Source organism: Entelurus aequoreus, linkage group LG28, assembly GCF_033978785.1.
Source record: "Entelurus aequoreus isolate RoL-2023_Sb linkage group LG28, RoL_Eaeq_v1.1, whole genome shotgun sequence".
In the NCBI taxonomy this organism is placed as follows: Eukaryota; Metazoa; Chordata; class Actinopteri; order Syngnathiformes; family Syngnathidae; genus Entelurus; species Entelurus aequoreus.
In genome coordinates this window covers 17111801-17124244 of record NC_084758.1, presented here as the reverse complement: position 1 = coordinate 17124244, position 12444 = coordinate 17111801, and the positions used below count along the sequence as shown (strand labels likewise).

The following is a 12444-nucleotide window of genomic DNA, read 5'->3' as shown; positions in this document are numbered from 1 at the left end:
TTCACGAAAAACTAAAGAAATACGACGACAAAAATCATAAATAAAGACCGCAGTTATAATAAACACGGACGAAAGGAAGTGAGGTGAAAAATAAAACAATGAAAACATAAGGCTGTTGTTCAGTTCCTTGTAATTTACATCTATTTCGAAGAAGTGCCGCACTAGTATTGTGTGTTGTTCAAAATATAGCCTTGATTTAGTCATTTAATGTACAAAAAAACGACACCAGTGAAGTTGGCACGTTGTGTAAATGGTGAATAAAAACAGAATGCGATGATTTACAAATCCTTTTCAACTTATATTCAATTGCAAGGACAAGATACGTAACGTTCGAACGGGAAACATTTATTTTGTTGCAAATATTAGCTCATTTTGGAATTTGATGCCTGCAACAGTGGCAAAAAAGACTGATAAAGTTGAGGAATGCTCATCAAACACTTATTTGGAACATCCCACAGGTGAACAGGCTAATTGGGAACAGGGGGGTGCCATGATTGGGTATAAAAGTAGCTTCCATGAAATGCTCAGTCATTCACAAACAAGAATGGGGCGAGGGTCACCACTTTGTCAACAAATTTGTGAGCAAATTGTCCAACAGTTTAAGAACAACATTCCTCAACCAGCTGTTGCAAGGAATTTGGGGTTTTAATAATCAAAAGGTTCAGAGAATCTGGAGAAATCACTGCACGTAAGCGATGATATTACAGACGTTCGGTCCCTCAGGCGGTACTGCATCAAAAAGCGACATCAGTTTGTAAAGGATATCACCACATGGCCTCAGGAGCACTTCAGAAAACCACTGTCAGTAACTGCAGTTGGTCGCTACATCTGTAAGTACAAGTTAAAACTCTACTATGCAAAGCCAAAGCCATTTATCAACAACACCCAGAAACGCCGCTGGCTTCCCTGGGCCCGAGCTCATCTAACGTGGACTGATGCAAAGTGTAAAAGTGTTCTGTGGTCTGACGAGTCCACATTTCAAATTGTTTTTGGAAACTGTGGACGACGAGGAGATGCTGCTCCGTTATTGATTGAAGTAAAGTCTGAATGTCATTAAAACAGTTAGCGCCATCTTTTGACACTTCTTCCACGCCCGTCCTTGCGCGCTACACCGCTACAACAAAGATGACGGGGAGAAGACGCTGCCGAAGGTGAGCCACGTAAATAAGACCGCCCACAAAACGGCGCATCCGGAAGCGACTTTAAAACATAATCTCTGCAACATTTTGAGCAAAGAACCACCATTACATGTTATGTGGACCACAAGGAAGTCTTTTACATTTAGAAACAAATAATAATAATATGACTCCGTTAATGCGCCTTATAGTCCGGTGAGCCTTATATATGAAAAAAGATCAAAAATAGACCATTCATCGGCAGTGCGCCTTATAATCCGGTGCGTCCTATGGTCCGGAAAATACGGTAATTTTAGAACCTCTTGTCTGGTGGATGGTTGGTATGTTTAGAAGCCATAAGCAGGTTCTACAGGCACATATTCATTTTGGAGCGTCATTGAACAGTCAGTTTATTTTCAGACCTTTACCTCCTCAAAAGGTCCTTTTTCCGAAGGTTTGTCTGGAAGCGTGACATTAAAGTACATTTACTTCAGTACACCAGATGTCCAGTGTTTTACCAGGGCTTTGGGCGTTGTACTCTGAGTATTGATGACCCATTTTCCCCCGGACTTCTTCAAATTAGGAACCCCGCTCGTGTCGTCTTCACGTTTTAAAGAGTCACCAAAGGCCTCCTCACCTTCATGACGCAGCCACTCATCCCTGCGACTCTTTGGGTTTTATGTGGGTTTTGACTTTGAGGTTCGAATGGAATGTCTAATCCCTCTTGTCACCGTGCAGGCGGCTCAACGACAACGAGATCGGCGTACTGGAGGCGGCTGGGACGTTCAAGAAGCTGCCGAACTTGAGGAAGATGTACGTATGCCTCACCCCTTTGTCCTATTCTAGCCCGATCAGGGGACCAGGTACCGTAGATACCTGGGGTGTCCAAAAAAAGTTAGATTTTCGAATTAATCACGATTCGTATTTGTATACCTTCTTAATCGGTTAACACACAGAAGATAATACAAATAATCCATCCATCCATTTTATACCGCTTGAAAATGGATGGATGGATGGATTATTTGTATTATCTTCTGTGTGTTAACCGAGTAAGAAGGTATACAAATACGAATCGCGATTAATTCGAAAATCTAATTTTTTTTTTTTTTTTTTAAAGAAATAGTAACAGAAGAAATTAACACATTTAAAAAATGGTTTGACAAAAACAGACTATCTTTGAATCCCAATAAAACTAAATTACTGTATTTTTCGGAGTATAAGTCGCTCCGGAGTATAAGTCTCACCGGCCGAAAATGCATAATAAAGAAGGAAAACAACATATATAAGTCGCACTGGAGTATAAGTCACATTTTTTGGGGGAAATGTATTTGATAAAAGCCAACACCAAGAATAGACATTTGAAAGGCAATTTAAAATGTCTAAAGAATAGTGAACAACAGGCTGAATAAGTGTACGTTATATGAGGCATAAATAACCAACTGAGAACGTGCCTGGTATGTTAACGTAACATATTATGGTAAGAGTCATTCAAATAACTATAACATATAGAACATGCTATACGTTTACCAAACAATCTGTCACTCCTAATCGCTAAATCCCATGAAATCTTATACGTCTAGTCTCTTACGTGAATGAGCTAAACAATATTATTTGATATTTTACGGTAATGTGCTAATCATTTCACACATAAGTCGCTCCTGAGTATAAGTCGCCCAAACTATGAAAAAAACTGCGACTAATAGTCCGAAAAATACGGTAATGCTATTTGGTAACAGTAGAAAAGAGCATCACACACAAATATAAGGAGTAGACATTGAAAGGGTAAAAGAAACCAGATTTTTGGGAGTATTAATAGATGATAAAATGAACTGGAAATCCCATATACAAAATATACAACATAAGGTGGCAAAAAACATTTCAATAATGAATAAAGCAAAATGCGTCCTGGGCCAAAAATCACTTCATGTTCTCTACTGCTCGCTAGTGTTACCATATCTGAGTTATTGTGCAGAAATATGGGGAAATAACTACAAATGTGCGCTACATTCATTAAAGGCCTACTGAAATGTGATTTTCTTATTCAAACGGGGATAGCAGATCCATTCTATGTGTCATACTTGATCATTCCGCGATATTGCCATATTTTTGCTGAAAGGATTTAGTAGAGAACATCGACGATAAAGTTCGCAACTTTTGGTCGCTGATAAAAAAAGCCTCGCCTGTACCGGAAGTAGCGTGACGTCACAGGTTGTGGAGCGCCTCACATCTGCACATTGTTTACAATCATGGCCACCAGCAGCGAGAGCGATTCGGACCGAGAAAGCGACGATTACCCCATTAATTTGAGCGAGGATGAAAGATTTGTGGAAAAGTGAGAGTGAAGGATTAGAGGGCAGTGGAAGCGATTCAGATAGGGAAGATGCTGTGAGAGGCGGGTGGGAATAAACAACACATATACAGTGGGGCAAAAAAGTATTTAGTCAGCCACCCATTGATTGTCAATGGGTGGCTGACTAAATACTTTTTTGCCCCACTGTATATACTCTATTAGCCACAACACAACCAGGCTTATATTTAATATGCCACAAATTAATCCCGCATAACAAACACCTCCCCCCTCCTGTCCATATAACCCACCAATACAAATCAAACACCCGCACAACACACTCAATCCCACAGCCCAAAGTACCGTTCACCTCCGCAAAATTCATACAGCACATATATTTCCCCAAAGTCACGTACGTGACATGCACATAGCGGCACGCACGTACGGGCAAGCGATCAAATGTTTGGAAGGCAAAGCTCCGTACTCACGGTAGCGCGTCTGCTATCCAACTCAAAGTCCTCCTGGTTGTGTTGCTGCAGCCGGCCGCTAATACACCGCTTCCCACCTACAGCTCTCTTCTTTGCTGTCTTCATTGTCCATTAAACAATTTGCAAAAGATTCACCAACACAGATGTCCAGAATACTGTGGAATTTTGCGATGAAAACAGACGATTTAATAGCTGGCCACAATGCTGTCCCAAAATGTCCGCTACAATCCGTGACGTCACGCGCAAACGTCGTCATACCGAGACGTTTTCAGCAGAATATTTCGCGGGAAATTTAAAATTGCACTTTACTAATCTAACCCGGCCGTATTGGCATGTGTTGCAATGTTAAGATTTCATCATTGATGTATAAACTATCAGACTGCGTGGTCGGTAGTAGTGGCTTTCAGTAGGCCTTTAAGGTGTCAACATAGGAGAAAAGTAGTTTATTTTTCTTCAATCAATGTTTATTTATATAGCCCTAAATCACAAGTGTCTCAAAGGGCTGCACAAGCCACAACGACATCCTCGGTACAGAGCCCACATAAGGGCAAGGGAAACTCACCCCAGTGGGACGTCGATGTGAATGACTATGGTGTACTCTCTCTTTCTCGGCTGCCTTCATTTGCTCTAACCCACACCGCCTGTGTGAGAGACCAGTGTACTACTACTGAGCTAAAAGCACAGGCGGTGCACGCGCCCGCCGTCGCAAATCATGATTTTCTTTTTTCAAATCTTTTTGGGCGGGTGGTTGACGAGGGTGGTGGGGGGTGTCGAGCTCCGGGGCCCTGACTGCGAGTAGTTCTTCTCTAAGTGGTCTAAGGCCACATTGGAAGCCCTCGATGCATGCAATGATGACACGAGTGCGATGATTGCATTTGTCCCGGCGACGTGCTCGACATAGGTTTGTTAACGCGGCTGCACACGCTGAGACCAATGTTATCTGTCTGGTTCAGGGGAGGGCTCATTATTATGTAAATGTGGTTTGCTGTCGACTGTCAACGTTTGTAATTGTTTTGCTGCACAATGGAAGCTACAAAGTAACAAGTAGTACCATTTGTTGAGTTCAAGCAAAAAAATGCAGCCCAAATATGCCCCAAAAGTCTAAATCAGGAGCAAGGCATTTTTCCGCATGCTTTGAATTGGAAAAAAAAAAAATAGTGCCATCTGGCATTTTAATTTGTCCAAATTGAAATCTGTATATCGAAGTGTAGTTTGCAGAAGATACCTGGGCACACTTTGTGACCTGCACTCACCTAAGCACACACACACACACACACACACACACACACACACACACACACACACACACACACACACACACACACACACACACACACACACACACACAGAAAATCGACCACACTTTGGTGCAAGGGGGACGTTTAGAGGGTCTCATGGTCCCGCCCACCTTAAAACTGAGCTTCAAGCACACCTGTGAAGTGGAAACCATTTCCGGTGACTACCTCTTGAAGCTCATGGAGAGAATGCCAAGAGTGTGCGAAAAAGTAATCAGCGCAAAGGGGTGGCTATTTTGAAGAAACTAGAATATAAAACATGTTTTCAGTTATTTCACCTTTTTTTTTGTTAAGTACATAACTCCACATGTGTTCATTCATAGTTTTGATGCCTTCAGTGACAATCTATAATGTAAATAGTCATGAAAATAAAGAAAAAACACATTGAATGAGAAGGTGTGTCCAAACTTTTGGCCTGTACTGTGTATATATATATATATATATATATATATATATATATATATATATATATATATATATATATATATATATATATATATATATATATATATATATATATATATATATACACACTACCGTTCACTACCGTTCAAAAGTTTGGGGTCACCCAAACAATTTTGTGGAATAGCCTTCATTTTTAAGAACAAGAATAGACTGTCGAGTTTCAGATGAAAGTTATCTTTTTCTGGCCATTTTGAGCGTTTAATTGACCCCACAAATGTGATGCTCCAGAAACTCAATCTGCTCAAAGGAAGGTCAGTTTTGTAGCTTCTGTAACGAGCTAAACTGTTTTCGGATGTGTGAACATGATTGCACAAGGGTTTTCTAATCATCAATTAGCCTTCTGAGCCAATGAGCAAAGACATTGTACCATTAGAACACTGGAGTGATAGTTGCTGGAAATGGGCCTCTATACACCTATGTAGATATTGCACCAAAAACCAGGCATTTGCAGCTAGAATAGTAATATACCACATTAGCAATGTATAGAGTGTATTTCTTTAAAGTTAAGACTAGTTTAAAGTTATCTCCATTGAAAAGTACAGTGCTTTTCCTTAAAAAATAAGGACATTTCAATGTGACCCCAAACTTTTGAACGGTAGTGTATATATATATATATATATATGTTTGTGTGGGAAAAAATCACAAGACTATTTCATCTCTACAGGCCTGTTTCATGAGGGTTTCCTCAATCACCTCAAAAAATCTCCTGATGATTGAGGAAACCCTCATGAAACAGGCCTGTAGAGATGAAATAGTCTTGTGATTTTTTTCCCACACATACATATTACGCTCTACCACGGTATCGAGCACTATTTTTTTTGGATAATCTAATTAAGACATATATATATATATATATATATATATATATATATATATATATATATATATATATATATATATATATATATATATATAAATGTATGTATGTATATATATATATATATATATATAAATGTATGTATGTATGTATATATGCACACATTATATATATAATGTGTGCATTTATATGTGTATATATATATATATATATATATATATATATATACACACTGTAAGCGTAGGTGGGCCACACTTGGCTCGCAGGCCGTAGTTTGGACACCCCTGACTTGTAGTGACGTCAATCACCAAGCTACTTTTGGACCAATAATACAATCAGAGCAAAATTCAGTTTCCCATCATAATAGCTTTGCTCACCCCAGCAGACATATTGGATTTGACGACATCTCCCACATTGGAACTGCTCATTATGTGTAGCTATATCCGCCATGCATTATATATGTATAGTCCACCTTATCTGGCGGGTTAGCGGGAGAATAATTGAATGAGGAAAAAAAAAAAAAGGTGCTCAAGTGAACAAGCGGCGGGAAGGAAATGGATGCAAACAAGTTAATGGGAGAGGAGAGCTGAGACGGACATGACAGTGAAGTGGACGACAAGGATGGGGAGGACCAGGAGGAGACAATATTAAACGGAAATAGAGGATTGGCCTTCGATTCAGATTTACAAGCGTGCTTTATCTACCACTTGCTCCAGGGTGTGCGTGCCATGGTGTGATGGAGGAGGAGGGGAGGGGTAAAAGGAGCAACAGGTGATTTATCGGAGAGGAAATTGCTAACCATGGAGCAGTGTCACTGGCGATATAGATTGGGGCTGGCGCTCATTTCCATTCCGCTCCTCAATTCCTTCCGTCTGTTCTTCATATCCACTCCTCGTCCTCTCCCACGGCGCCGATAACAGGCGTGCCCGAGGCTCTGGCAGCCCTGATAGGCATCATCTCGCCTTATTGTCTCCAAGGCGTTTCATTTTGTTTTAATTTGTTCCCCTCTTCGTGCGAAAGATTAGTGGATGCAACAGGTGGCGGGACACTCCATTAGGTACACTATTTTTAGAAAGATGTATACACATATTCCAATAAAATGCCTTTATTGTCATTATACAATTGCACAACCACAATATATATTGCTTTACCTTCAAGTGCACACAGCCAAGAAAGAAAAAAACACTATTTTGCAGTACAAAATAATCTATAGCTGAAATATAAGTACATTATTAAATATAAAAGTATGCATATTGCAAAGTATGATGGGTAAAGTATTGCAGAAATATAAATATATGAATATTGCACTGTATGAATAAATTAAAAATATATATATATTTTACAGTATGAAGTGGTAACTATTGCAGAATATACAAATAAAAATATTGCACCGTATGAACGATAAAGTAGTGCAGAAGTATAAAAATGTAAATGTTCGTATGAATTGGTAACATTTGCAGAATATAAACAAATAAATATTGATCAGTATAAAGTGAAAACTATTTCAAATAATATCATTAACCTAAATATTGCCACAGTATGACGAGTAAAGTTTTGCAGAAATAAACAAAAAACTTAAATATTGCAGAGTGTAAAGTGGTAACTCTTGCAGAGTATTAACATACAATTGTTGCAAAGTATGAAGAGTAAAGTAATGCAGAAAAATAAACATATTTTACTGTATGAAGTGTAAACTATTTCAGAAACATAAACATATACATATTGCACAGTATGATGAGGTTACTATTGCAGAATATAAAAATATAGATATTTCACAGTATGAAGAGTAAACAATTGCATACATATAAAACATATAGTATTTTCTATTGCATATATATATTGCACATGAAGTGGTAACTTTTGCACAAATATAAGTAATTCACAGTATGAAGTGGTAACTATTGCAGAAATATAAACATATAAATATTGCACAGTATGAAGTGGTAAGTATTGCAAAAATATAAATATTGCACAGTATGAAGTATTTTATATTGCATAAACATATAAATATCTCACAGTATGAAGTATTTTCGATTGCATAAACATATACATATTGCACAGTATGAAGTATTTTATATTGCATAAACATATAAATATAGCACAGAATGAAGTATTTTATATTGCATAAACATATACAGATCTCACAGTATGAAGTATTTTTTATTGCATAAACATATAAATATTGCACATAATGAAGTATTTTATATTGCATAAACATATACATGTCTCACAGTATGAAGTATTTTTTATTGCATAAACATATAAATATTGCACAGTATGAAGTATTTTTTATTGCATAAACATATAAATATTGCACAGTATGAAGTATTTTCTATTGCATAAAAACATAAATATTGCACATGAAGGGGATACATTTGCACAAATATAAGTATTTCACAGTATGAAGTGGCTACTATTGTAGAAATATACATATTGCACAGTATGCATTATTGTCTATTGCATAAACATATAAATATTGCACAGTATGAATTATTTTTTATTGCATAAATATTCAAATATTGCACATTATGATGTATTTTCTATTGCATACAAATATAAATATTGCACATGAAGTGGTCCCTTTTGCACAAATATAAGTAGTTCACAGTATGAAGTGGCTACTATTGCAGAAATATAAATATTGCACAGTATGCATTATTTTCTATTGCATAAACATATAAATATTGCACAGTATGAAGTATTTTTTATTTCATAAAAATATAAATGTTGCACAGTATGAAGTATTTTTTATTGCATGAAAATATAAATATTGCACAGTATGAAGTATTTTCTGTTGCATAAGAATATCAATATTGCACATGAAGTGGTATTTTTTGCACAAATATAAGTAGTTCACAGTATGAAGTGGCTACTATTGCAGAAATATAAATATCGCACAGTATGCATTATTTTCTATTGCATAAACATATAAATATTGCACAGTATGAAGTATTTTTTATTGCATAAAAATATAAATATTGCACAGTATGAAGTATTTTTTTATTGCATAAAAATATAAATATTGCACAGTATGAAGTATTTTCTGTTGCATAAAAATATCAATATTGCACATGAAGTGGTATTTTTTGCACAAATATGAGTAGTTCACAGTATGAAGTGGCTACTGTTGCAGAAATATAAAAACGTAAATATTGCACAGTATGAAGTATTTTCTATTGCATAAAAATATAAATATTGCATATGAAGTGGTCACTTTTGCACAAATATAAGTAGTTCACAGTATGAAGTGGCTACTATTGCAGAATTATAAAACATAAATATTGCACAGTATGAAGTATTTCCTATTACATAAAATATTAATATTGCATATGAAGTGGTAACTTTTGCACAAATATAAGTATTTCACGGTATGAAGTGGCTACTATTGCAGAAATATAAATATTGCACAGTATGCATTATTTTCTATTGCATAAACATATAAATATTGCACAGTATGAAGTATTTGTTATTGCATAAAAATATAAATATTGCACAGTAGAAGTATTTTCTATTGCATAAAAATATAAATATTGCACAAAAGTGGTAACTTTTGCACGAATATAAGTAGTTCACAGTATAAAGTGGCTACTATTGCAGAAATATAAAAATATAAATATTGCACAGTATAAAGTGGTAACTATTGCAGAAATATAAAAAATATAAATATTGCACAGTATGAAGTATTTTCTATTGCATAAAATGTAAATATTGCATATGAAGTGGTCACTTTTGCACAAATATAAGTAGTTCACAGTATGAAGTGGCTACTATTGCAGAAATATAAATTGTAAATATTGCACAGTATTAAGTATTTTCTATTGCATAAAAATATAAATATTGCACATGAAGTGGTAACTTTTGCACAAATATAAGTATTTAACAGTATGAAGTGGCTACTATTGCAGAAATATAAAAATATAAGTATTGCACAGTATGACGAGTTAACACTTGCAGAATTATAAAAAAATATAGTATTTTCTATTGCATAAAAAATATAAATATTGCACAGTATCAAGTATTTTTCTATTGCATACATTATTTATATATATATATATATATATATATATATATATATATATATATATATATATATATATATATATATATATATATATATATATATATATACACACACACTGCACATGGAGTGGTAACTTTTGCACAAATATAAGTATTTCACAGTATGAAGTGGTTACTATTTCAAAACTATAAAAATTTAAATATATTGCACAGTATGAAGTGGTAACTATTGCAGAAATATAAAAATATAAATATTGCACAGTATGAAGTATTTTCTATTACATAAAATTAAATATATTGCACATGAAGTGGTAACTTCTGCACAAATATAAGTATTTCACAGTATGAAGTGGTAACTATTGCAGAAATATAAAAATATAAATATTGCACACAAAGTGGTAACTTTTGCACAAATATAAGTATTTCACAGTATGAAGTGGTTACTATTTCAAAAATATAAATATTGCACAGTATGAAGTATTTTATATTGCATTAAAAAATATATATACAATATATTGCACATGAAGCGGCAAGTTTTGCACAAATAAAAGTATTTGACAGTATAAAGTGGTTACTATTGCAGAAATATAAAAATAGTGTGAACTACAAACTAGTGATGGGACTTGATTAGTGATGTTCCTAATTAAGGTGAGCTATTTAGCTCATCAACATTTTAACAAATACTGTTGGCTGTAACACAAATTAATGACAGGATATAAATATTGTTGGCCTTAATTGCACGTATGTTTGTGTTTTCTGTGGGACAGCCCACATTCAGTGAAATGTATCCCAAACAAAGCTTTCTATCTTGGCGTCTGTGCTGCTGTTGTTGATTTGTCAGACGCGGGCTTACTTATCTTGGCTCTGATCGCCGTCGACTGCGGGCTGGTGACATCGTCATTGCTGCAGCACTTTTTGCATTAGGTGGTATCATAGCACTGGTGTATCAAACTCGGTTTTATTGAGGGCCACATCCGCAGTAATGGCTGCCCTCAGAGGGCCACTCGTAACAGTGAATATATCGTACTTTCCAGGCTAAAGAGCATAACGGTATTCAAGCCTCACCCACAAAATTTTAGACAAAATAAACATGTTTACACACAAAACCAGTGAAGTTGGCACGTTGTGTAAATGGTAAATAAAAACAGAATACAATGATTTCAACTTATATTCAATTGAATAGACCGCAAAGACAAGATATTTAATGTTCTGCCTGCAACATGTTTAAAAAAAGCTGGCACTAGTGGCAAAAAAGACTGAGAAAGTTGAGGAATGCTCATCAAACACTTTATGCACAACATATGTTGCCATCCAAGCAACGTTATTTCCTTTCATTTCATTTTCATGTATCTCCTTCATTGATGTGCATCTTTGATAGACAATTATACCACAATTATTCAGTTATACAGTGACACACTAGTGCCTGAGAAGGAGCAGGATGAAGAAAAATCTTATATTTTCCTGCCCCCTTCAACATAATACGTAGTCTTACTTAATCAATCAATATATACATATATAATGCTATATAAACCAACAATTACATCCAAATATAACAAAAACAAACAAAAAAACACAAGTGCATAACTTCATGAAGTACAAACCGAACAAAAAAACAAAAGAAGTAATATACACCTCACAGGATGATACAAAACAAATACAAAACTAGGCAAAAAATAAGTAAAATAATAAATATAATGCAAAATGTAAACACTTATGGCTGTCCATATGATTTTATTGTTCTGTCTTTATATATTTTTTTCAATTGGAATATATTTTTACAATCTTTTATCTCATTGTAAAGAGAATTCCATAGTTATCATGGACGCCCCTGCTTATTTCAGCAAAACAATGCCAAGCCACTTGTTACAACAGCGTGACTTCATAGTTGAATAACTTAAGCTGTACATCAAGCAAGAATGGGAAATAATTCCACCTGAAAAGCTTCAAAAATGTGTCT

General features: G+C 35.4%; 1 protein-coding gene across 1 annotated transcript in view; it reads left to right on the top strand.

Annotated features, from left to right (window-relative positions):
* The window catches only part of slit3 (slit homolog 3 (Drosophila)), a 672803-nt gene that overhangs the window by 469774 nt on the left and 190585 nt on the right, over positions 1–12444 (top strand). The window contains 1 exon segment of the mRNA XM_062039879.1: positions 1854–1928. Coding sequence (XP_061895863.1) covers positions 1854–1928 — 75 coding nt within the window.